Source organism: Alligator mississippiensis, chromosome 11, assembly GCF_030867095.1.
Source record: "Alligator mississippiensis isolate rAllMis1 chromosome 11, rAllMis1, whole genome shotgun sequence".
Taxonomy (NCBI): domain Eukaryota; kingdom Metazoa; phylum Chordata; order Crocodylia; family Alligatoridae; genus Alligator; species Alligator mississippiensis.
In genome coordinates, this window is record NC_081834.1 from 31099165 (window position 1) to 31126243 (window position 27079).

Below are 27079 nucleotides of genomic sequence, written 5' to 3' on the forward strand. Positions count from 1 at the left end.
GCGGTGCGGGGTAGGTCCCGGCATGGAGAGGGGGCGCGGGGTTGCCCAGCTGTGGGCCACCCACGGGACCTGTGCTGAAGCCCTGCTTCACCCAGAGCGGCAGGCTAGCAGGAGTCGTGGCGAGGAGGTCCAGGGCAGTGAGGGAGGCAGGGAACCCCGTGGCAAGGGGAGCAGGTCCCACATGGGGCACCCGCCTGCTGCAGGACAGCGAGGACTGACCTGTTTTGCCCAGTGAAATGGATCAGCTGTGGTGGGACATGTCCCATCACAGCTGATTCTACATCTCTTTCCAGTGCTATGGTAAGGTCCTATCTAGTCTGCAGCAGCAGCAGTGTGCCATGCCTGTGCTGCTCCCAAGTACAGCCCATCCACAGTGCCTGTGCATGGACTTCAAACTGAGAGAGGTGTTGGTGAGGCCACTCTGGGGCCATCACCTACTGCTCCTTGAAGAACAGAGATCAAGATCTTGAGAGCATCAAGAAGGTTGCTGTAAAGTGGCCGCACCAGTGTACTTTTCGGAGTGGAGTATCAGCAGGGCAGGCTCAGGAATGGCCTGGCTGAGGGCCAAGGAATGCTGTAAGTTTGTATGACCCCGTTCTATGCTGCTCAAGGACCCAAAACTACTGACTTATCTAATTCTGTTATGTGACTTCATCTTGTCACAACCAAATTAAGTAGTGCCCATGTCACAAACAAGTAAAACCATTCAAAACAGTTTTTTTCTACACTAGGTTAACTAAGGGTTAACAATAATGATAGTAACCGCGTTTTTTTGCTGTGCATGTCAAAAAGAAATTTATAACTGCGACACTAACATAAAATAGAACTTAGCCTTCTGTGCTGTACATAAATCATTATAATTGGTCGGAATGACAGGGGAGTGTCCGGGAGTGTCCCTATGATAACACCCTAGCAAAGACCACTAGATAATTGGCGATTCTAATTAAATTTATGACGTGGCGAAAAGCAATTGGCTATTACACAAATAAAACCCGTCTTCACTTCAGTGAAGAACGGGAGACCTCTGCACACACACCTAAAAAACCTCTAAATGTATGCGTAAGAATAACTGACAAATTGATCACTTGTCAATCTCCCCCGTCTCGACCTTATTGGACGTAGATCAACGACCTGCAAGCCCGATTTTTTTCTCCGTTTATCTGCCCGACCAAAAAACTCTTATACAGACCGACATATGACCTACGAACTTTAAGCTATAACTAACCAAGTATCTTTGACCTCCGCTATTCACCACCTTGACGGCGTGAGTAAATAATCTTGCTTTACAACCGATAAGCGTCCGCCTAATTAATTCCACTTCAAGCATCACAAATACCCGCCTAACGGCCTTCTAAGACCCCGGACCCTTATCTGCCCAGGTGGGAGTCAGAGAGAGCTGCTGGCGGGCTGCCCTGGGTCCTGACACATCTTAGCTTTAAAGTGTACCCATGAAAAGCAGTGAGGACTCACCTATTTTGTGCATTAGTAGTTCACGAGCTCCAGCAGGATGAAATAGGATTGAATTTAGATATGGATGCCTAAGTAGCAATTAGACCTGAAGAAGGGTACAGTGGTACGCAGAAGCTTTCCTGTGTCCCTCCCAGATATGCAATTGGGCCAATAAAAGATATCACCCACAAAAATCCTTAGCCAAGTGCCACTTAAGCATCTAAAAGATAGAATAGGATCTGGCCTTTAATCTTGTACTTCTAACCCCATCTGTAAAATAAAATTTTAGTTTTATCTGTTAATTCAAGTGGTTTCCAAACTAGTCTGCAGGTCACTTTAGGGTAGGTCAGGAGTGCAAAATTCCCTGAAAAGAAACATGACGATCTCACTACTAATGATCATTGCATTTAATCAGGGAGTCATTACAGGAGGGATTTATGCCAAATGCAATTTGTTTAGGTAACCGTTAACTCTCATCTTTGTGTTTCTTCTTTTGTTCCCAAGGCAAAGCACTGTCTTGGGCAAAATATCTTTAAAAATATTAATGTGAAATGCTGGGCTGTAATTAGGTTTAATGAGATTTAGTCAAAGCCTTTGTCTTTCAAAACAATATAGCATATTTTATCATACCAGACAAGAATTACTATGAAAGGTCAAAAGCTTATCACACAATCTGCCATTCCCCTTTTTATTTTATAAAGACCTGCATACAAGTTCTAAATCATCATAACTGTGATGTAGTTTAATCAAAGGGTAGCAAATATCTTCCATTCATTGGCTAAGGAGAACAACAAGGTTAGATTTCCCTTTCAAAACCAGAGGATTTTTTAAATATGAAAGCAAGTGACAAGTGTAATTCTGTTCTCAGATACATAGTGTACGGAGCCATATTAATTGGCAAATCAGTGACAGTACATGGCAACTAAATAGGAAAAAGCCTGGGACCTGGTTTATTGGATGAAACACGTCGCCCATTGTTGCACATTGGGCAGGGGCCTGATTAGGGACAATGGACAACATATGCCTGTTGCTCAGGTATTCCTGACATCCCTTGACAACCCGTGCCTCTGGGTGATGCAGGTCTGTGCAAGGCAGCCTAGGACCTGGGGAATCCCAGATGACTTGTGCCTTCATGCTGGGACCTATGTTGACCCATGCCTCTGAGGGCACAGGTTGGCATAGGTCACAGCACGAAGTCTTGGGGCCTCACTGGGGTGGAGTCCAATAAGCAGGTTCCAATATGGAGGTAGAGGGCAGTGCAGGACCTGGGAAATTCCTGGCATCCCATGCCTCTGTTCTGGGACCTGTGCTGGGTCTGCACCAACCTGTGCTTCATGTGGAGACACAGGGCACCAGGGATTCCCTGAGTCCTGCACTGCCAATGCCTCCTTGCCAGGACCAGCACTGACCCATGCCTCCATGTGAAGCACAGTTGACACAGATCCCAGCATGAAGACTTGGGGCCTCACAGGGTAGGTGTTCAGAAGTGGGGAACCCCAACTTTTTCTGCTTACAGAGAGGCCCACTGGGGTTTGCCAGGGCAACAGAGGTAAGCATGTGCTCTCAGAGCTTGATAAGCCCAATCCTGCATGGGAATTCCTGCAATGTGCAGGATTTGGCCTCTCGCCCCTAGAGTAACCGCTCAGGGCATCTATTAAGTATACTCTCCTGCCACAGAGCAAATAGACATCTGCTGTTATAAAGTGGCACTGTTTTACACTACCTTTTGTTGTGGTCACTGATGTGACGTGACAAAGGATATGGATGTCTATCTGCTCACCATTTGTGCCCCCATAAAAATGTTTCTACCCTTATATCCATAATATAGCATGCATAGCAGTGAATTATTTTCCACAGCAGATTTGGCTTGGTATTTTTTAGTGTTTCATTACTTTTATTATTTGCACATTTAAAAACAGTCATCTCTAATTGTTTATAGTGCATCTCAGAGAATGAATAGTACTTTACAAACTTTGTAAAAATGAGGGTGTAATAAAACACCAAGGAGACTCTAGCATAGATTTCATAGACATTAGGGCTGGAAGGGACCTCAGAAGATCATCGAGTCCAACCCTCTGCCCCAGGGGCAGGAAGTCAGCTGGGGTCATAGGATCCCAGCAAGAAAAACATCCAGGTTTCTCTTGAAGGCTTTCAAAGTACGTGCTTGAACCACCTCCAGCAGCAGGCTATTCCAGGCCTTGGGGGCTCCGACAGTGAAGAAGTTCTTTCTTATGTCCAGCCTGAAACAGTCTTGCAGGAGTTTATAACCGTTTGACCTTGTCATCCCTTGGGGCGCTCTGGTGAACAAACGTTCCCACAGATCCTGGTGAACACCCCTTATAAATTTATAGGTGGCCATCAGATCACCCCTGAGCCTGTGCTTTTTCAGGCTGAAGAGTCCCATGGCTCTCAGCCCCTCATCATAAGGTCTGTTTTCCTGACCTCTGATAATGCGTGTGGCTCTCCTCTGGACTCTCTAGAGCTTTTCCACATCCTTTTTGAATTGTGGAGCCCAAAACTGGACACAGTACTCCAGGTATGGCCTCACCAAGGCCGAGTACAATGGGAGAATGACGTCCTGGGATTTGCTTGAGAAGCATCTATGGATGCAAGCCAGGGTTTTGCTCCCTTTACTAGTTGCGGCATCACATTGAAGGCTCACGTTCATCTTGTGGTCAGTCCTGACCCCCAAGTCCCTCTTGTCCGTAGTGCTAGTCAGCGTAGCAGTGCTGAGCCTATAGACATGCTGCAGGTTTTTCCTCCCAAGGTGGAGAACCTTGCATTTTTCAGTGTTAAACATGATCAGGTTCTTGTCCACCCATTTCCTGAGTCTGTGAAGGTCAGCCTGGATTACCCTCCTGTCCTCAGGTGTGGATGCTTTACCCCAAAGTTTGGTATCATTGGCAAACTTGGCCAGTCTGCTTGTGACACCAATGTCCACATCATTAATGAAGAGGTTGAACAAAATAGGTCCAAGGACAGAGCCTTGAGGGACCCACTGGTTACAGGGCACCATGACGATTGACTTCCGTCAACCACCACCCTCTGGGTCTAACCACGGAGCCAATTCCCCAGCCAGCGGATCATGGTGGACCCAAGGCCACAGTTGACCAGTTTTGCCAAAAGGTGATCATGGGATACCAGATCGAAGGCTTTTTTAAAGTCAGGATATATGACATCAATCTCCTCCCCCTTGTCCAGGTGATAGGTCACCTGGTCGTAAAAGGAAATGAGATTGATCAAGCACGACCTACCTGCAACAAACCCGTGCTGGCTATCCCTCAGGGTGTTGCCACTAGCCAGTCTGTTAAGGATAGCCTCTTTCATAATCTTTTCTAAGAAGCAAGCAGTTTTTAAAAGGTTTCACACTAGAAGGTGGTGGTGCTTTGGTATTTCAGAGAAGAAAAGGATAGAGAGCTTGAGTTAGAGACATTCCAAAGGGGAAAGAACAAGAAAATAGAACACTGTTGATAAAGCACTGAGTGGGAGGGGCAAATACAGGGACCAGCTTAGAGAGTGAAAGATGTTTTCAAGGAGAAACATGTTTTCTACATACCATGCTTGATGCAGGAATTACTAGGTGAAGTATTAGTGCTTTTCTTATGTAGGAAGCCAGATTAGGTGACCATCATGGATTGTTTGGCCTTCAAATATATTATTGTGTATTTTTTATTGTGCAAACACTTAAAAAGTGGTTTTAGTTCTGAATCCATAATACTGTATACATTATTCACTACAGGAGCTGGTCACCACAAACCTAAGTGCAGACTGTGATCCCATTCTGACCAAAATCACTGGCAAGTCTCTCCTTAATCTAATAAGAGGAACTTAGCCCCATGAGAAGGTTGGTACATTTTGATTTTCCTCACAATTTTCCTTCATTTTTGATCGACTACATCCATGACTTTGGTTAATTAGTACCTTATTCCCTTGTACATGTAAGCAGGCATCAGACCATTCTCATGAGGTTCTTCTTGTGTTGATGTACTTTAAGTGAACTTTTAACATTCAGTAACTCTTCAGAACTTCAGTTTGCTACAGTAGTTCATGAAAACTGAAGATTTTTTTAATGTAAATAATTCATCACAAAAATGGCTTTATGATTAAAATATATCACAGAACTTTAGAGGCATACAATTTGACAAGAGCAAAATAAAGTTTCACTCTGTACCATTGCTTTCTCATAATGTAGAATTTGTATTCTGAGACCATGTGTGTTTTGATTCTGATTTTAATTCTAAGTCACGTTTCATTAGAAGATCTCTAACAAACTCCCACAACACCTGTTCTGTGGTAGGTCAACATTATTATCTCCAATTTATTGATGGGCAAACAGCAGCAGGACAGCTAAGCAAACCAAGACCTAGAGAAACTAAATTAATTCTGTTAGGATCACAAAGACAGGAATAGAATTTAGAGCATCTGTTCTCCCATCATAAGGTAAAAGTAGTGGGGTGTAATGCATCTCCAACAATGAAGCAAGAGGATCATGGGAGTCCTCAGTTCCACTCTGACTTATAAGCTCTGACTAGATAAAACACAGTTCTAGTACATACCACTAGACTGTTTTGACTCAATTTTCCTTGAGTTTGCATTGTTGCTAATAGATTCATATATAATATGAAAAGTGTAGTTTAGGTTTTAAATTCCAGCATTAGTACATGGTACTCTGTGTATGTGTGGGTACACACCTCTCTCTCTCAGGGTTTCTAGGTGCTCTAATAAATTGCACTAGTGGGCTGTTCTTTAATGAAGAGTCATTCCTAGCTGAAATATGATTTTTCATGTTATCACCGTAAACTATAATTCTATCAAGGAATATCAAATCTGTTTGAACTATGTAACCTGTAGCAAAGTAGGGACAGGATAAATGTACAAGCAGTCTCTCTTAACCAGAACTGTTCCTTTTGGAGGCTGCCTTTCAGAATTTGTCAGTGAAGTGAAACTTTACAAACATGATATAAATCCACAAGGAAAACAGTTGATTGGAATAGAGATTAACGGAATACTGGGTCAGGGTGGAGGGGCATTAGACCCACTGAGATTTAGCGCCTAGTGTTTTTCATATTTACCAACATAACTTTGACCTTGTCTACTTGTGGACATTCAGGAAGTTTAATGTCCATTGACTTAAATTTTGGATTTAGTACTTTTAAATTAAAGGAGATTAAAATACTGTGTATGTTCAAGATGAAAAAAGGCCATCCCTGATGGAGGGTCATCCGTCTCTCAAGAAGAGGCCACAGGCAGCCACAAACATCCCCCTCTTTCCTGCCAGCATGATGCTTAGCCCCAGAGATGCAATGTAAGCCTCCAGGGTTGCTGGCTTGCTCACTGCTTGGGCCTCAAGGCTCTTGGCTGCCCCAAAATAGAAAAAGAAAAATGCATTTGGCTGCACTAAATTCCCTGCATCAGGGATTGATTTTTTTTTATTTATGTTTTTTAGTGTGGAGTGATGGTGTCTATATGTAGGTATGTGTGTGTTGTGCTGGTCTGGGCTTGGGGGTGTAGATTTAGCTGCAAGCAACTGTAACTTCTTTCCTCCTGGATAAATGTTTCTTGGTAAGGCTTTATCATTCTTTAATTTTGGCTGCACACTGTCTTCAGGCAGTTAGTTGACTTTCCTTAAACTTACTGCATGTTCAAGGCTGCGTCCAGCAACTGGATCTTGTCTGAAATTCATCCTTCCATCCAAGGCTGTGAAAGCCCAGAACTCTACCTGTGCAAATCTATAGCTAAAGCTCTGGCATGAAGCTGGAGCAATTCTCTCCCATCATTCTCCTACCTCCTACTCCTGTTTTTCTGTGTGTGTTGGGAATTCTTTCATGGCAGCACTAACAACTTTGGAACAATTTAAAAGTTGGATTGTAAACCTTGCCAGTAGCAACATCATTTTAAATAGAAAGGTTGGGAGTGTAATTTTCCTTGTATGTTTATGTTAATGTAATGTAATAGAAAGTTAAACAATATGTGTTATGAGAGAGTTAGAACAGAAATGTTCATTTGGGGAAGAAGTTTAGCTGGCTAAGGCAAGGTAAAACCCTAGTGAAGACAAGGGGGTTTGTGTAAACCTGCATTAATGGATCAACCTGCTTTAATGGATCAACCAGGAGTGGGCAAAAAAAAGCCTGTGGGCCAGATCCAGCCTGCCAAGAGATTTCATTCAGTGGACAGCGGGTCCCACCCAGCCCAGGTGCAAAGGGCAGCCTGGGCCATGGTGTGTACAGTACGTCCTCCTGCCCCTGGGCATGTGACAGGCCAGGGGTGGCACAGTGGCCTAACTCTGCTTCCCAGCAGCAGCAGAAGTAGTGTCCAGGAATTGGATGTGTGGCTGGGCTAGGGCCAGGATTGCAGGGTGCTAACAGTGCAGGGCTGTGTGGGGAGCAGATTGTAGCTTTCCCCCCAGACCCTAGCCCCACGCTTTCACCACCTGGAGATCCAAACCCTAGCCCCGCCCCTGCCCCCACCCGCCTGTCCTGCTCCTGGACATCACTCCCTGCCCACCTGCATCCCTATCTCATCTGTCTGGCTGAGCACACCTGCCTGTGGTAGATCCCAGTCCAGTCTCCATGGACACGCTGCCTGCCTGTTCTGTCTGGCACCCCCAGACCAATCTAGTAAAATACCACTTAAGGAGTTTTGGTGAGCTGTTGCATGGATGGGGGAGAAGGGAGGGGCTATGCTGACCTGGCCCCCAGCAGCTCACCAAAACTTTCTAAGTGGCCTTCCAGCCCAAATAATTGCCCACCCCTGCTCTAGAGTATGAGGAACCTAGGGTTCAACATAATCTGCTAAATCAGCGGTGGGCAAAATACAGCCCATGGGACGGACCTGGCCCACCAGGTACTTTCATTTGGCTCATGAGTAACCACCAATTAATTGTACCCCACCCAGCCCTTCCTCCCACAAGGGTGGGAGTGAGGCACCCACATATATACACTCCTCCAAAATACTGTATTGTGCCTCGCTCCCACCCTCGCGGGCGGAAGGGTCTGGCCCAGCCAGCACTCAGCTTCCCAGCAGAGCTGCTGCTGCCACTGCTGCAGCCACCTGGGGACCTGCTCACTCTAGGCACCAGGTAGGGAAGCAGTGGGGGTGGGGCCAGGGGTGGGGCAGGGGGAGCATGGGACACAGGCTGGAGGCAGCTTGGGTGGGCAGGATGTGGGTATGAGGGATCATAATGGGGTATCCCACACCCTCTCCCCACATGGTGCAGACCCTCCACTGGCAGCAGCAGGAGCACCAGCAGGTGGGGGTACTCATGCCTGGCACAGGCACTGGCATCCAACGGTGCACGGCTCTGGCCCCTGAGCACCCCGCCCGCTGGTGCTCCTGCTGCTGCTGGCGGGGGCTACATGCCATGAGGAGGGAGGGTGTGGGGGGTCCCCACACCCTGCCATAATCATTCACACCCCACAAAAGCCACACACCCACACCCTGCCCCCAAAACCCCCCACACATACACAACCCCAACATACCTCATTGCCCCCCACACGCCACCATACACCCCCACCTCCACCATACATACCCTCTCACACCACCCACATACAATATACAAGAGTAAGACTTTATTTTTGAGTTACAGGCAGTCCTTGACTTACAATGTTTCGAATAACAATGTTTTGCACTTACAACGTTTATAAATTGACACCCTGTTTCAACTTTATGACATCAGTTTCGACTTAAAATGCTTGATCCAATGCGACGCCACGCCACGCCAGCGAACAAATTCGCTGCATCGCTCATTTCCCTGGAGAACATCTGTCCAAACTTGCTTGGACACTTTCTTTAAGAAAGCAGACAAGACTCCAGAAAAACTTGCAGACAAGATTCCTGAGAAGACTCCAGCCAAGAACCCTTCAAAAAGTCCATCAAAGTCACCTCAAAGAAGTCCTTCCAAATCATTATGATTGCTACTTACGATATAAATACATTAATGTAGCTATATTACCCATCTATAATTGATTGAGTACAAAATTCTTGGGTATTTTTGGCGAAAATAGGGTATCAGGCCTTGGTTCGGGAATCAATCCCCCATTTATAACATTGTTTCTTATGAGAAAATTGGTTCCGAGTTACAACATTTTGGTTTTCAGGAATCAATTGTGTTGTAAGTCTGAGGACTGCCTGTATTATACACATCTCTATATACACTACACAAACACAAATCAAGACAATATTTTTGTAATAAAATTTAAAATACGTTATAGTAGGTGTTTGACTTTTAGTCTATGATTTGGGGGGTTTTTCTGGTTCCAAGATGGCAACCTCTCCTCCCAAAAGGAGTATTTCCAGGGGGTAAGGGGAGGGACTTCTGGTGGCAAAGGTCAGGGGGTTAGGGGAGTGACTTCGATCCCAAGATGGCGACTAGGGGGAAGGGCTACCCATGCGTCCCTCAACAGCTCACCAAAACCCGTCAAGCGGCTATCCAGCAAAAATAATTGTCCACCCATATGCTAAATCATGAGAAAAGTACAAATTGCCTTGTCTTTATTAGGATTTTATCCTATGTAACTAACTTGAGTTTAAAAACACAGGTTTTTTCCCTAATGAAGACTCTGGAAAAAAAATTAAGTTTTAGTACCAGTCATGGGCACTTGAAGCATGACACATAATTAAGTCAATCTATAAAGGTTTAGGAGAGTGGTCACTAACCAGTGGATCTTGATCTGCTGGTAGATCTCAGAGCCTCTTGGAGTCGATCTGAGGCTGGGGTGGGGGGCTGAGTGCCTGCATGCATGCACATGCGCACCCTAGCCTAGCATGTCAGTCTGTGGGGGAGGGAAGGGGCTGGGGCTAGATCGAGGCTGCTTCAGTGAGGGACAGTGCCACAGAGGAAGGAGCAGGGGTAAGTTGAGTTGATCCCTGGCCAGATGGGACTTACCTGCTGGGAAGGTGCACCCCCAAATAATTTTTCTCCCTCTGCCTCAATCTGCCCCCCCCCTTCCCTCCCCACAAACTTATCTGCTCGGGGGGTGTGGCAGCAGCACATGGTAGATCTTGGGTTGCTTTTAAATGTCAAGGGTGATCTCCTACATAAAAAGGTTGGAGACCACTGGTTTAGGAGAAGACACTGCTCAATATGTTCCTATCTGTCAGACCACCCCAGCATAATTTTGCCACATAGAAGTCATCATTTTTCTCTTTGTAATTTTCTCTATTTTCTACAATATCACAATGCCCTCCCAAATAAAACACTCACCTTGTTTTGGGAAGACAGAATGAAAAGAAAAAGATCAGAGTCTTCCAGGTCACAGCATGGGCTCACCATGGCTGAATGCTTCTGGGTGCATGCATCACTCATCTCCTCCTAGGTCCAAAGCTTAAGCTTTATCTGTGTCAAAGTCACTGCCTGATTGCTCCCCAAAACTGCTGCCATTTCAGTAGCAGCTGTGATGGTGTTAAAGCTTGAGCTTTGGAGCTGGAAGGAGAGAACTGGACTCTGCACCTTCTACATGGGTCTGGGAAGGCAGCATAGTCCCTGATAGGCATTACTGTATGCTTCCATCCCAGAATGGAAATCACCCTCCTAGCTAAAAACACTTAGGCCAACTTGGGATGGCTAATTTTGAGAGGAAATGCTTGTACAATATATGAATAAATGTGGTATTAAAAGAAGATCTGTAGTTTAACACAGCATAGTGCCCTATGAATGAGGACATAGGAACATGGGACTTGACCACAGTTGGTTGAATATTTGTCCAATCAAACACATAAATGTAAAGATTGGTCATATTTCCAGCTCTCAAACTAATCCATCTTTTTGGAAATGTAGTCAGAAAAATGTTCCTAAATACCTTACTTGTATACCAGTATATAATTGCTAGTACATTGATTCTTGTATATACTTATATTCTTCAATCATATTTATAGATGATACTTTGAGATTGACTTTGATTGCAGGGTATAAAGTTTACTTTGCTATGTAGTTTAAAGGTAATGTGCTTGGCAAATATTTTAAAGAAATTATACTGTAAAACAATGTGATAAAAGAGAGGCACTTATAACACTACATAGCTATGGTTTTGCTATATACATATAAGTGTACTGATTTATTGTAGTATCTTATATTTGAGATGTTGCATAAGTGCAAATGACTGTTTAAAGCAGTTGAACCAGTTAAAATACATGGACAAAGAAAGTAATAACATTTTGGTACCTTATGCCAAAGTCTTTAAAATCAACCCAGTTAGTATAGCAAGGTAAGTATGCCATAAAATACGGGATGTGACAGAATGCTCTGGAAGAGTGTGTAGCACAGTTGATCTCCAGCACTTGTGGTTTGCATATTCTTTTGTTTAAATAATCTCTGCATATTGTTTTTATTACATGCCTGGGGACACCCTTCACACTGAGGAAAGAAGACTCAGAGAAATTGTTTATCTTATGTTCACATATTAGCCTCAGGTGCCATTCCCTGAGACAGTGAGGAATTACCCAAAATGCCTTTATTCGTAGAGCCAGAGTACCATAGATAAGCCAAATGCCCTGTAGTCAGTGGAGTTGCATCCCCCTCATGAACTCTGTATTTGACCATAGGATTAGAGCCATGTGGGAAACTATTTTCCCATTTTATGAAAAATGTTTCCTATTACAGATGAGGATGAACTCAAGACCTTTCATAGTGAAAACTAAGACAGTAAGTGTCTATTATAGGCAATTACTTAGGCTGTCAGAGACCCATTTTGAAATCATTCTTGCTCTGCTTGATTTGGAACAGGGAAATCAAGTTTTCCATATCCAAAGTGAGTGCTGTTACTTTCAGGCTGTTGGCCATTCTGGGATGGGTCTTTGTCAGTTTTGCTGTGTATAAATATTTACTGGAACAGGGACATGGACCTGATTCTTTCATATCCAAGGTACACCCCATTATCTCCATCCACATCTCTCCCACTGTCATCAGCTGGAGATGTTCTGCTGAACTTTCCCTTCAATGAAAAGCTGTAATGGAGTTTTTAGCCAAGCTACTTTTCCTCAGTAATTAAGAACAGCCTTCCTTATAAGGCTAAGATTATGTCAAACAAAGGCAGCATTCCTCCTCCAGGCTTTCTACTCAAAGAAGCCAAAACAATCGAGAGTCAGGGACTTTAATAAAAAATCCCCTGGATAAATGCAGAGGGCCCCTTCTTCCTGTGTGTTGCTGTGCCTTTAAAACCTGCTCTTTGTAAGCCAGCACATCTGTCTTTGTTACTACTTGCTGTAAAACAAGGAATTCAGGTGTTCTCTGTCAAGTTCTTTGAAGTTTGCAAGGAGTTCTGCTGGTTCCTAATTTCCCTTGAAGTGTTTTTATCCCACCTCTTGAGTTGATGTCCTTTATTCTGGTTACTAGAATGGGTATATGTGATGGCTGCAAAGGATCTGTACTGTTGGTTGTATACAGAAGCCTTAAATGCTATATAGTGGCAGATTGGAACACGCCCACAACTTATGCAGAACAGGGAGCTGGTCTGTATAAGTAACACACTGATCAGCATTTTGTTAATTTTTCCCTTTGGTGGCTGTCAGCAGGAGGTGTGACATACAACATAGTGTAACAGACCTACACCGTCTATTGATTAGGCACCTGAAGACACACACGTGATTCACATTAAACAGTTGGCAACAAACTTCCCCTGGAAGAGAGAGCTGTTCCCAAGTATCTGATACCAACAACAATTCAAATCCTGGGCAACACTGACTTACATGATGGCCACCATCCTGGCTTACTCACCAAGGATGGAGCCAGTGACCTTTACGACTAAGCAGTGTGAGTTTCTACAGTTTAAGCTAAAACTGCAAGAAAGAAAGCTATTGTGTTATTTGTTTTGGTGCATGGAGAAAAAATTTCATTTGAGTGCCCTATGTAATCCACTGGTTAATTTGTGTTGTGGACCATACTTGTATAGCATCCAAGGAGGACAAAAAAACCACAACACCTGTAGAGCAGTGGGTTCCTGGCTTATTATTCAGCACAGCAGAGAGTAATGGGAATCCACAGCCTTGTTTTATGCTGGGATTTTTAAATTTCCATTATTGCTATGGGCTTTATTCTTCTCCCTCAAGGCAAGCCCTTCCATTGACTTCAAGAGGAACATGATTGGGTCCTTTCTCTCCTTAAATAAAAAGAAATATAGAACAACTGACAATTTATTTCTATTATCTCTGGCATCTTTAGAACATTCAGCACTCATTTAGCTATGTACTAATGTCATTACATAGAGGAGGAACTGGAGCTCTAAGCAACTTTCTACAATTCCCCTCTGATAATAAGTGATATTTACTGTGGTTGCTAATTGTACTAAACTTCTAAAAACATGAATCGGAAATATAACAGTACGTAACAAATGAGGATGTGGCACATTTTCACCAGAATAATCATCTCAGCCCACATAATCACAAGATTAAGAGACAATAAGCATGTCCAGATAAGGATGCACATGCAGTTTGTGGTGCTGCAAACCTGTCTGTGGCGTTGCAGACTGCACACACTGCACATGCAGGAGTTCACCATGCTGCTAATTTGCAGTACAGAAGGTTTTTTTGACACCAGGATATCCTGGTGTCAAAAAAACCTGCAGTAGAAAAAAATGGGACAGCACAAATATATGGCAGCATGCACCACTGAAAACCAGAACCTGGCCTGCTGGAGCCACACTCCAGCTGTCAGCTAGGCTCCATGCTCCTGGACTGCTGGCACTGGAACTCCAGGAGGCCCCCAGGTAAGGCTGCTGGAGCCAGCCCAGGTGCAGCCCTGGGTAACTTGCCGCATGCCAGAGCGCACATGCATGGGCATGCTCTGGGGACAAATAGCAGCACAACTATGCGCTGCTGCTGTTTGTCCCTGGGGAAACACATGTGCACACTCATCTGGACGCACCCAATGGATCCAATTCATCCCTCATGGCTCGGTCTGCATTAAGGGTGGATTTAGCTCTTTAAATCTTGTCTGATCTTCTGCATAGGCAAGCAGCCTGAAATAACTGTCATCTGAGGAGCGCTGTTTAATGGGAGCTGTATAAATGTGAACTTCTGCTGAATTGAGGTGCAAACTCCTGTTGATATTAGGGTGCAGAATAACAAACATGTAGGGTAGGTTTGATTGAACCATCTGAATACAGTCCCATTGCAGTCAGTAATGTAGCTCATGCTTAAAGTAAAGGATGTACATGAGTATTTGCAGGACTGGGACCTTGCTCACCTTAAATGGCCTATGGTTAGCTGTCTCTTCCTACCGAAAGACTAGCTATAGCTGCTGATAACTCTGTAACCTGACGGGAGCCTATGTAGAAACCATGCAAGTGTGGTAAGTGTGGGTCTAGGCTTGCACTGTGAAACCAGAGCATAATCTGTATTATTGGTACAAGAACAGATTTATAAAAGTCAAGTCTGATCACAGTTAATTCTTTAAAGAAAAGCCTACCAGCATAGCTATCAAATGTACACATTTTACTAGACATTTCAATTTGTGACATTTTGCTTCAGTAGTAATTCTGGGGACATTCTGTATTTCCTAATCCTGTTAAGTAGGCCATTAAACAGGCACAGTTGTATTACCTCAGGATGCTGCCTTGTTAGATTTTACAAGCCAGGAAGACTCAGGCTATTTAACACATAAATGAGAACCCATTAAGGTTCTCCAGGAGGTGGAAGTTGGTGAGTGTCACTCTTTTTCCTGAATCAAAAGTCAATATCCCACTATATATAGTTAAGATTGTGATTATAATGACAGAAAACCTCCCTGCAAGGTAGTAGCACTTTGTTCTTGATGGTTGGTGTTTTTGGGCTAGATATAAAAGCAAGTCTCTGGCCATTGAGAATCCCATTGAATTTCTTGCAACATTAGCAGGTTAGACCTAATATTGTGGCCACATTCTGTCTCACATTTCTTTAACTGCTTTCATGCCCTGCCCTAAACCTATAATAGAGCCAAGGAGGTGATACTGCCCCTCTATCGCGTGCTGGTCAGACCGCAGTTGGAATACTGCGTGCAGTTTTGGGCACTACACTTCAAGAGGGATGTGGATAACCTGGAGAGGGTCCAGAGAAGGGCCACTCATATGGTTAAGGGCTTGCAGGCCACCCCTATGAGGAGAGACTAGGGCACCTGGACCTCTTCAGCCTCCACAAGAGAAGGTTGAGAGGCAACCTTGTGGCTGCCTATAAGTTCATCATGGGGGCCCTGGGGGTCACAAGAAATAATGGCCATAAGCTAGCAGAGAGCAGATCTAGACTGGACATTAGAAGGAACTTCTTCACAGTTAGAGTGGCCAAAATCTGGAATGGGCTCCAAGGGAGGTGGTGCTCTCTCCTACCCTGGGGGTCCAGCATACCTACTGCTTAGGAAATGACCTGCTTGGTGGCACGGAAGTGGAAAGGGATCTTGGAGTCCTAGTGGACTCCAAGATGAACATGAGACGTCAGTGTGACGAAGTCATCAGAAAAGCTAATGGCACTTTATCGTCCATCAGCAGATGCATGATGAACAGAACCAAGGAGGTGATAATTCCCCTCTATCGGGCGCTGGTCAGACCGCAGTTGGAATACTGCGTGCAATTTTGGGCGCCGCACTTCAAGGTTGAGAGGCGACCTTGTGGCTGCCTATAAGTTCATCATGGGGGCACAGAAGGGAATTGGTGAGGCTTTACGCACCAAGGCGCCCCTGGGGGTTACAAGAAATAATGGCCATAAGCTAGCAGAGACTAGACATTAAGAAGAACTTCTTCACAGTTAGAGTGGACAAAGTCTGGAATGGGCTCCCAAGGGAGGTGGTGCTCTCCCCTACCCTGGGGGTCTTCAAGAGGAGGTTAGATAAGCATCTGGCTGGGGTCATCTGAACCCAGCACTCTTTCCTGCCTATGCAGGGGGTCGGACTCGATGATCTATTGAGGTCCCTTCCGACCCTAGCATCTATGAATCTATAACTTCCTGACAGCAAAAGTTATTGTTTTCTACCCTATAGGTGGCTACATTTGTTCAGTGAAGGAAGTAATCTATGTATGCACTAGTGACAAGTCTATCATTCCATCAAGCACTCTGAGGATTGCAAAATGTTGTTAGAAAAATAAATAACAGAGGAGACAGGATAATCTTGGCAAATTTCTTGATCTCCTCTCCTAGAGTATTATGGAAGCTCAGATTTGACTAAACATTAGTTTTTACTTATCCTGAAAATATAATTATTAACTACAAGCAGTTTTACAACTTTTCAAAGGATGACTAAGAAATAGCTACAAATAGCAGTTTTTAAGCCATCACCAGCTGACATTTGGTAGCATAAAATAGGCCACTAAATGAGGCCAGGTAAAGAGGAGAATTTTCATCACACGACAGGCATGATTTTCCAAATGGCATGTACTAATAAACCTCTCTCGTACCCCATTTACTGTTTAAATAACAGACATTATTCATGTTAATGCTTCAGCCAAGGCTTTTAGATCTGAGGCTCACAAGCATACGTGGTTATACTTAGAGCTTTCACTCATGAATCTCATGTTTAGGAAGGTTGGTAACCACATTTTTCCCTTTTACAGAAGGAGAAGATTAAATTACAACTCAGATTTCAAAAGTATCAACTACACTTACTGCAGACATCTTCATTTTTAATGCCTTTTTAAGACATTTGGAGTCACCACTGGCCTGATTTTCAAAGGTGCTAAGCACCCAGTTTCAGCTGATTGACAGGATTAAGGCACCTGATGCTTCCTTTAAAATCTTTGCCTTTTTCTTCTGGCTAATGGTGACCTCTTGGTATAGGAAGACTTGATGTCACTGAATGATGAAGAAATAAGAGTAATGTGAGGCTAAAAATATGTCACTTTGGCCAAGTACCAAACAGCAGTTTCAACCCTCTCAAATTTGAGTTGGTCTTAATCCCAAACTAGACCTCAGCAACACTTTATTTGGCATTTACATTAGGCCAGGGAACATACTTGGTTATGTTATTCTAGCTTCTTATTTTTATAGTTCCAAACATTCTGACCAAATCTTGCTCAGTCCATAAACTGTGGATGCATAGTGATTTCATTATTACAATTCAAATGCATGCTTTTTGTTAGTAAGCCTGGGCAAATACATTGCAATCTGCTTGTACAATGCCATACTACTATTTCTTACCTTTGCAGCACTGTAACAGAGGAGTGCTGCACTCAACAGGTTGCAGGTAGTTTTCTCTTCGATCCTTCTGGTTACAGGTCATGGGCATAGGAGGGAGAAAAGTATTGAAGAAGTCAACAGAAGACTGCAGGGTTGGTGTTATCGCGAAGACTTTGGCTTCTTCGATCACAGTCTGCACTTCAGAGAGAGAGGCAGCAGTTTGTTGGGAAGGGATGGCGTCCACCTCACTCCAGGGGGAAAGAAGCTCTTCTTAGCCAAAATGGCTGATGTACTTGACAGGGCTTTAAACTAAGATTGCTGGGGGATGGGCGGACAATCACTAGCGCAAGCCCTGGAAGTGACAACCACAGAATCAGTAGGTCAAGTAACACAAGGGAACTCACTCCTACCCCAGCCCAAGGACAGGACTCTTCTGAGAGGACAGGGAAGCCCAGGGCTTCTGATGGCAAGCTTAGCTGCCTGTACACAAATGCCAGGAGCATGGGGAACAAACAGGAAGAACTGGCCCTTCTGCTAAGTAAAAATGAATCTGATCTCTTAGGGATAACAGAAACCTGGTGGGATTCCACCTATGGCTGGACCGCAGGTATAGATGGCTATACCTTGTACAGGAGGGGGACCATGTCGGGAGGAAGGGTTGGGGTGTAGCTCTCTATGTGAAGGAGCAGTACGCTTCCCTACAAGCAGAGATTGGCACCCAAGGAGGGTGACTCGACTTGAGACCCTCTGAGTTAGGATACGGGGAGAACATGGTGAAGGGGATATAACTGTAGGAGTCTATTACAGACCTCCTAACCAGGAAGAAGAGCTTGACCGTGAATTCTCTAGCGAACTGGCAAAGGCTGCATGCTCTCATTACATGGTTGTCATGGGCAACTTCAACCACCCTGACATCCACTACCACTAAGAAGGATTATGCAGTACTGGCCCACACCTGGAGGGAGTGGACCAGAAAAACCAAGGCTGAAACCAAACTCAAATTGGCTACAAGAACCAAGGACAATAAAAAGTCCTCCTTCATATATGTGGGAAGTCAGAAAAAAAACAAGGACAACATCAGACCCCTGCTGAACCAAATGGGGCAGCTGACAACCGACACCCAGGAAAAAGCTAATCTCCTCAACAATTACTTTGTGTCAGTTTTCCACCAGCCCAAGTGTATCACCCTGCCTGACAGGACACAGGACTACCAGGGTAAGGGCGATCATACGCCTATAATTGGCGAAGATCTTGTGAGGGAACAGCTTGAGAGGCTGGACATCCAGAAGTCAGCTGGCTCAGATGCAATGCACCCAAGAGTGCTAAAAGAGTTGGCTGACATCATAGTATGACCAATGGAGAGGATGTTTGAGACCTTCTGGTGCTCAGGAGACGTTCTTGAAGATTGGAAGAGGGCCAATGTGGTGCCTATCTTCAAGAAAGGAAAGAAAGAAGATTGAGGGAACTACAGGCCAATCAGTTTGACCTCAATCCCTGGAAAGACCTTGGAAAAATTCATCAAAGAAACCATCAACAACAGGGTAACGAAAGGCAACATTCTAAGAGAGAGCAAACATGGCTTCATTGTTGGTAGGTCTTGCCTGACCAATCTCATTTCCTTTTATGACCAGGTGCCACATCACCTGGACAAAAGCCAAGGGGTTGATGTCATATATTTAGATTTCAAAAAAGCCTTTGACTTGGTCTCCCATGATGTCCTTATGGACAGATTGGGGAACTGTGGCCTCGACAACATTACAGTCCGATGGCTGGGGAACTGGCTCCGTGGTTGGACCCAGAGAATGACAGTCAATCGAACCAAGTCAACATGGTGCATGGTGACCAGTGGCGTCCCCTAGTGCTCAGTACTTGGACTAGTACTCTTTAATATATTCATAAATTATCTGGATTCGGGTGTCAGAAGCAGACTGGCCAGGTTCACAGATCATACCAAATTATGGGGAAGTGCAGACACACTAGAGGATAGGCTGGCAATTCAGGCCAGCCTGGACAGACTCGCAAGGTGGGCGGATCAAAACCTTATGACATTTAGCATGGAGAAATGCATGGTGCTCCACCTTGGGAGAAAAAATCCACATTATACTTACAGGCTTGGCAGTGCTACACTAGCGCCATGACTGAAAGAGACTTGGGCGTCCTGATTGACCACAAGATGAGCACGAGCCACCAATGTGATGCCACAGCCTGCAAAACAAATAAAACTCTGTCTTGCATCTACTAGTGCATCTCAAGCAAACCCCAAGAAGTCATCCTCCTACTTTACTCGGCCTTGGTGAGATTGCAGCTGGAGTCCTGCATCCAGTTCTGGGCTCTGCAGTTTAGAAAGGATGTAGAGAAGCTTGAGAGAGTCCAGAGAAGAGCCACGCACATTATTAGAGGCTGAGAGGCATAGGACTCTTCAGGGGTGATTTGGGTGGCAGCCTATAAGTACATAAGGGGTGTGCATCAGGAACTGGGAGAATGTCTGCTCACCAGGGCACCTCAAGGGAAGACAAGGTCTAATGGTCACAAACTGCTGGAAAACCATTTTAGACCGGGCATAAGGAAAAACTTCTTTACCATCTGAGTTTCCAGAGTCTGGAATAGACTCCCCCCAGAAGTGGTGCCAAGCACCTGCTCTGGGCATGTTCAAGAAGGGTTTGTATGATTATCTTGCCGGGGTCATCTGACTCCAACTGACTTCCTGCCCCTTGGGCAGAGGCTGGACCCGATGACCTCACAAGGTCCCTTCCAGCCCTAATGTCTTTGAAATCTATTAATCTTATTTTATACTCTTGTCACCATCTGAAGGAACTGATTCCCTTAAAATGTCATCTGCGTCAGCAACTCTGAGGGCCTGTTTATTACAAGATCAGGTTCATTTACTCTTAGTGCTATTCTGATTATTCCTTGCTTCCATGTGCTGGATGCCAAAGTAAATTCTATTCTAGCAGCAAGGATGAATGTTTGTATCTTGGTGGAGAGGGAGGCAGAAGGTATTTTCTGATGTTCCCCTTTCTTTTTAGTGTATTCCTGTCTTGGAATAGAAATGAGTTACCCATCTGAGCTGGACACTTGTGGATGTTTGCGACTGGTCTGTAGACAAATGTAAACCCAGGAGGTCATTCCTGAGCTAATGCTTATGAGAACCTCTGAGGAGCAGTAAGGAGGAGGAGGAGCAGGGCACTTTTAACATATGAACCAGCTGTGCTGCCTTCTGTATATAGAAATGAGCAGTTGTTATACCCAGGATGTCTCCAAGGGCTTTTACTGTATCTGGAGAAATACAAGAGAAGTCAAAGCAAGTTCCTCCAAATGATACACTGTTTCATTGGGACATTATCAATCAGGCAATATTTAGAAAAGCAGCTACATACAGCAGAGAGTTCACAACCATACTCACTACTGGGTGGTGAGGTCTTGGGGCCCTCAGAATCTGTCCTCTGGGTTTCAGGCAAGTTTCAGACTCCCACACGGCTGCCTGCCTCTGCGCGGGGGAGTTGTATACCAGTCAGGGCAAGAGTTCTGTATCCCTGCCCATTCCTCTGAGATGAGGATCCCTGAGCCAACTCAGCAGGGAAACTGAGTCATGTGCCATGACCATTCTTCTTTCCTAAGGTGGCTTATTAATATTGAGCATGATCACTGGCTTGTGCATCTCCACTTCCTCCAAACCGGAGTGGACAATCCCTTGTTTCACATAATCATTGTGATTCAGACCGAACTGCTTCTGGGATCAGAGTACCTGGGGGGACGAAAGCGGCAACACCCCCAGCACAGCAAGGAGGGGCGAGGGGTGCTCAGGACTCCCCAGCACGGAGGGCGGCCGGAGACGATGCTGCTGAAGGGTGTTTACTGATCCCTCCTGCACTCCCTTTGCTCCTCTGTTGCCCACCTCCTGCCTGCAGAGGGAGAAGCCTTTCCTCCGGGCGTCCTGAGCACCGCTCGTCCCGCTTGCAGCTGGATCCTGGAGTTCCTCCCCTCAGCTCTGCCGGGAGCGGAGAGAGCAGAGCCCCGCAGGCCGCCGCTCACGTGTCCGTAGCTCCCCAGGCCGCCCCGCCGCGGCCGCCGCCCCTTTCAGCAGCGGACGGCGGGCGGCTTGGCACAGGCAGGGACTCGCTCCTATCGCGGGGGGAGACGCTGCCGCCCGGCTGCTCCCCGTCCTGGCCGAGCAGCAGCTGTGGAGGGGCGAGGCCGGGAAGACGCCCCAGGCACAGCCGGCTGCCCGCAGCCCCGCGCCCGCCCTGCGGCTGGAGCACTGCCGCTGCCCGCGCAGCCGGGCCCGCCCGGGGGCTCCGCGGAGCACACGGGGGTACTGAGCGCCACCTGGTGGCGCAGGGCTCCTGCAGCTCCGCGGAGGCAGAGGGAGTGCCCTGGAGGGCCAGCGCCGGGGACATCAGGAGAGGAGAGCCGCCGTCTGCCTGCACGGGGTACTACTCCTGGCTGCTTTCGGGCCGCACAAGCTGAGCTGCGCCCAGGGAACAGCCAGGGGAAGGGGCGAGATGGCAGCACCGGTCTTGGGTGATAGCGGCCCCTGATTTGAACTCGCTTCCCGCTCCGCTGGGTTCCCGGACGCTGCTTCCTGGCTCCGTGCTCCGCGGACAGGTGCGGCCAAGGGCAGTTCAGTTCAATGCGGGCTTGGGGATTTCTTCGGCGCGATCTCGGAGTGTACATGCTCTAAATGCCTGCAGTACAGAGGACTCCTACAGCTTCCAATGGGATGCATTTGCATAGAGGGAGAATTCCACATTTAAGATGGGTAATAAGCAAACGATATTTACTGATGAACAGCTAGATGCCTACCAGGTAAGATCTCTTAGTCTGCACTGTGGGGAAGGGGATGATCTGAATGTGTTTTGTTTTGGGATGTATGATGCAAACCTGGATTGTGCAGGACTGGACTGTTCACGCTTTACTGATCCCTTCCCTACAATTGTTTATATTTGCTTACCATGAGTGTTAGCAGCATAACATCCAGCCGGATCCCCTTTCCTGGGTTCCTTCCCTTAATTATCAGGGAAGGAAATCAGTCCCAGACCTCAGTCCAACTAACAGATCAGAGTTTGTGTACAGAGTGGTAAAAGTGAGTTTTTAGGGTGGCTCTTTCATTGAACAGATTTTAAAGATGACATTGTGTTATTTATACACGTCTGCCCATCCTGCCCCAGTCCCTTCAGTGAGAAGGAGCTGAAGAGACATGACCAGTTTCATATCTCATAAGGACGAAATGCACTAATTGCTCTTAAGTACTAGAGAGAAGGTTTCAGATTTAATTGCTTAGGCATGGTTGTCCCAAATTTGTTCACACTTCTGGCTGCCACACTTGCTGATAAAGTGAGATCTGTATTTTAGGTGCAGGACTCTCCAGAAGGAATACAGCCTTTGTGGTATCTTTTTGAAGACATGTTATCTCAGTTGCGTTTTTTTTTTAGTTCATCATATTAGTCTTTTCCACTTCCATTCACAGTGCTTCAGCACATTGCAGATATTTGCATTGTCTGAAATTAAAAATAGTGGGCTGTCTACCATCAGACATCTTCAAGAATAAAGGGAGCAAGATGTGAAATAAGAGAAAGCAGATGAAAGAGGAAATTGAACGTCCATTCCAAGGTGCAGAGAAGGCTGGCTGTGTTGTTCTGTTTTTGTCTGCAAAGCATTAAACAACATGGAGTTAGCAGTGCAATAAACTGAATGTTGAAATATTATTTATCTCCTAATGACCAAAGGCCTGATGCAAAATATACTGATATCAATACTCTTTCCATTTACCTTGGCAGGTTTTGGGTCAGGCCCTTAAAACAGAACCTTTGATTTTAGAAACTACAATCCTTTGGAGTTATTATTAACTCTTTTGGGGTGGTCATTTAACAAAAATTCAGGGACATTCTCAGATTTGTGAATATTTTAAAATATTTGGGTAAGTTACTGGCATTTCCCTTAAATGCTTTATCATTCACTTTTTATCTTAAAGCAGCTCTCCCTTGATAAAAATAGGATACCCAGGTGATACTTAGGATGATTAATATACTGATCTGATAACCTGGCATAATTTCTTCGTTTCATATCAGAGGCATATGCCTATATTGTCATGCGCATGTAATGATCACAGACAGCATAGGGGTAAAGCTCATTTAACCTCACTTTATTGCTGATTTCACCCTTACCAGACATAAGTCATTGCAGCAGATTCTGTAGTCTGAGCAAATACGACTAAGACTATGTTAACTACCCTGCCAAATATGCTGAGAAGAGGGAAATCAGGGATCTGTAACGCATAAATTGTCTGTATTCCTACTACCAATAAAAGTGAACACAGAGCAGAAATTCAACTGCAGTAAAACAAAACAAAAACTAAATGCAATTAACACTAACATCTTGGCATAGGCTGGCAAATGTGAGGACTGAAAAGTCATCCTTCATTCAGTATACATCATCTAGAATTTGTCATCTTCTAATGGACTTTGGAGCCCTATGCTTCATAAGCTCATGTAATTGGCCTCAGAGTCTTGCAGTAGCTAGGCCCAGTGGGCCCAATCAGTCTATGGGATTTCTCTGATGCATGAGGTTATAAAATCAATTAGTGTGCCTGGATTTTTAAAAGGGCTGGATAATTTTATAGTTGATAATAGTATTTGCTGCTGTTGATGCATGTTAAGATAAGGACAATCAGACTGCATGCTTCAGGAAGGCAGCTAATCTCCACAGGGGTTGGGAAGAAATGTTGACCCCCTACACATGCACACACAGGTAGATATGGTCTCTGGTTTGTGGATTATTTGCCTGTTTCTGAAGCAACAGTTCTTGCACGCTGCTGGCAGGCTCAGTGAAGAAGCAGCCACTGAGTAAAAGGGGTCCAAATCCTGCTTTTCTCACATAAGCAGCCTTTTTGAGGACAGCAGGGCTATTTGCATACGTAAAGCAAATACGTGAGTTTTAGTATAATGGTAAGTCTTTCAGCCTTGCCTTTCATTTTCCAGCTTCTGTAGATCAATGGCAGCTTTCATTTAACTCAAAGAGCCAAATTTCTCCCATGCTAGTTACTCCAACCTGCGGGAGCAGGACCTCTCTGAGCTTCACCTTGTTGGTTCCCTTTCAGTTCTCCCCTGATGAGAGTAGATCTGCTGGGGCAGAGACAGAGGATACCATCTTCTCAACTTTTGGGTCCTGTAGGTCCATTTGGATCTTGGAATTGACACTACAGCTATAAATGAAGCACAGGGAAGACCTCTTGTCTCCATTGGCATACTGGTGTTACACTCTCTGCCATCACTCCCTGGGCCAGATTTTGCCTTTGTTAACAGTGATGTAAACCCAGAATGACTGCACTGAAGCTAGAGACACCACTCTATCTGATGGACTTCTGGCTGCAGTAACTAGATGCTGTGCTGTGTGGTTTTGGGGAAGTGGAAAACTGGCTAGAGACACACCAGCCCACCTGCTTCCTTTTTTGTTGATGAACTCCTTCAAAGGGGAGAAGGAAACATAGAATACCATAGCTGGATCCGTAGCTTCCTAAAAGATCTACATTCCATTTTTTGGAAACAGCAGCTGGGATTTTAAAGTGGCATAAGAGAACTGGTCTCCCAAATCCACTGAACCCAGGGCCTCTAGATCTATGGAAGTTTCTCTACCATAGCAGGAGCCAGCCTTTTTGACAGACATCCACAAATTAGCTTGGCACCCTCCATAAGTGCCTCAAGCCCCCTTCCCCTGCCTCACCTGCTGCTGTTTTCTGCTTCAAGCCCTTTGCTCCCTACCCAATCTGCTGCTCTGCTGTCTGCTTCTTGCTCTAGACACTGCTGCCTGTTCCCTTACCAGCCTGCTGCATGCCACGCAAAGACTGCCTATGCTACTTGCAGCATGTGTGGTGCAGGTTGGCCACCCCTGCTGTACCATTAAATCTAAAGGACCAGCTCTTTAGTAACATATAGTGAATATAGATTAAAACAGGGGTAGGATAGGAGCCCGGTGCAGCTGTCTGTAGCCAGCCTGGGCTCTGGTCAGCTGCAGCAAACAGCGGGCAGGCTGCAAACAGCTGCACCGGGCTCCACAGCTCTGGCATCAGCTGCATGCTGGCAGCGACTGCGCTTGCACCTCCAGAGCCCAGTCACCAGCTCTGTGCCAGGAACAGGGGAGAGACTGGGGTTGCGCTGCCTCAGGCCCCTCCCCCACCGCCTGCTTCAAGGTGCGTGTGCACGCGCTGGTACGGAGCTGATGCCTGGGCTCCAGAGCCCGGTGCAGCTGTTTGCTGCCTGCCGACTGCAGCCCACCTGAGCTCTTGGTAGCTGCTGCCGGCCGGGAGCCCCGGGATGCTGCAAGCCCTGCTGGGAGCAGCCCAGGCTCCATTGCTGGCAGCAGCTACCCAGAGCCGGGGTTGGCCGTGGCGTGCCAAGCAAAATGGCCTTGCATGCCATGCTCGGCATGTATGCTGGGAGTTGCTGACTCCTGGATTAGAATATCCCATATATACACTCAGCTGCATAGACTTTACAAGACCATAAGCTTTGAAAACAAACCTGTCTTGGTTTTTAACAGTCATTAATCCTTTTTTGGACATGGGAACCAGGCCACCTTTTCTTTTACTTTTTAAGCTAGTTATGCACCATGCTTGTCATATAGGACATAGAACTGTAAGGGACATACTGAGTCACAGTGCCTTGCTAGCACAGACAACCACATCATATAATCCTGTTTGTTCATTTTTAAAGCTGCCTTTTAAAACTACCAGTAGTTCTCTTTTTTTTGCTTCTCACTATTCTTATGAGAAGACTGTTTTAGAACTTCATCACTCTGATGGTTAAAATCCTTCTTGTAATTTCTAGGTTAAATGTATTAATGTCCACTTTATACCCACTTACTCCTTGGAAACTGAGGCCTTTTTATACATAGTGAGCTTGTTTATGTGGAAAGCTAAAAAAAAGTTAAGATGAGTTAGCTAGAGATCTGAAGTCAGTGTGCTTAAGTTAAAGTATATTAAAACTCTGAGCTGATGCATTCATTCAGTGGCTTTCTATCACTATAGTGTTTCTACTTGTGAGACATGGGCGTAAAATAACTAAAGAAAGACTACAAAGTGACAAATCTAACATCTTAGCCTACCACTTAGCAAGCTTAGCCCATGAGTTGACTTAATTAAACAGCACTTTAAATCAGGGCTGTCAAACTCGCAGGTTGCAGGTGGCCTGTAAAGGGTTATATTACAGCCCCTATGCTTCTGCCTGGATGCTGCTCCCTCTATTCCAGCGGCAACAGCAGCCTGATCTCTGGGCTCCTCCTCGCTCCTCTGGTTTTCACTGCCTGTCTCCACTCCAGGCGGCAGGATATTGCAATGAACGAGAGCTGAGACTGAGCCTGGGGCACATGGTACAATGGAGCAGGTGTGCATAGTGCAGCAGCAGGAGGAACATGTATGTGTGGCACAGCATGTTGTGGGGAGTAGGGCCTGGCAGCATTTTATTTCAGAAAAAGGTATTTTGTTTCAGAATAAGAGGCTTATAAACAATGGCAGATTGGGGCAGGCACCAAGGAGGACTATTCCACGATGGCCTGCATTTGCAGG

At 45.5% G+C, this 27079-nt stretch overlaps 1 protein-coding gene and 1 long non-coding RNA gene across 6 annotated transcripts in view; one reads left to right on the forward strand and one right to left on the reverse strand.

Moving 5' to 3' along the window:
* Nucleotides 1-57: 57 nt before the first annotated feature.
* Nucleotides 58-27079, forward strand: part of CIB2 (calcium and integrin binding family member 2) — a 152674-nt gene continuing 125652 nt past the window's right edge. For 3 of the 4 annotated variants that reach the window (XM_059714765.1, XM_059714767.1, XM_059714766.1), the window contains exon 1: nucleotides 22109-22326. In XM_059714765.1, coding sequence (XP_059570748.1) covers nucleotides 22276-22326 — 51 coding nt within the window. In that variant the 5' untranslated portion in view covers nucleotides 22109-22275. Of the gene's footprint in view, nucleotides 577-5188; nucleotides 5294-22108; nucleotides 22327-27079 lie in introns of those variants that run through there. The other variant, XM_059714769.1, reaches the window with a different exon arrangement.
* LOC109280685 (uncharacterized) lies at nucleotides 8996-21328 on the reverse strand. Of its 2 annotated transcripts, XR_002087096.2 has the most exons (5): nucleotides 20924-21328; nucleotides 19629-19725; nucleotides 17542-17872; nucleotides 17011-17196; nucleotides 8996-13541 (listed from the first exon to the last, which is right to left on the reverse strand). It is a non-coding gene; the product is annotated as an uncharacterized LOC109280685 (long non-coding RNA). The 2 variants fall into 2 exon arrangements; XR_002087095.2 differs by having other exon boundaries at nucleotides 8996-17196.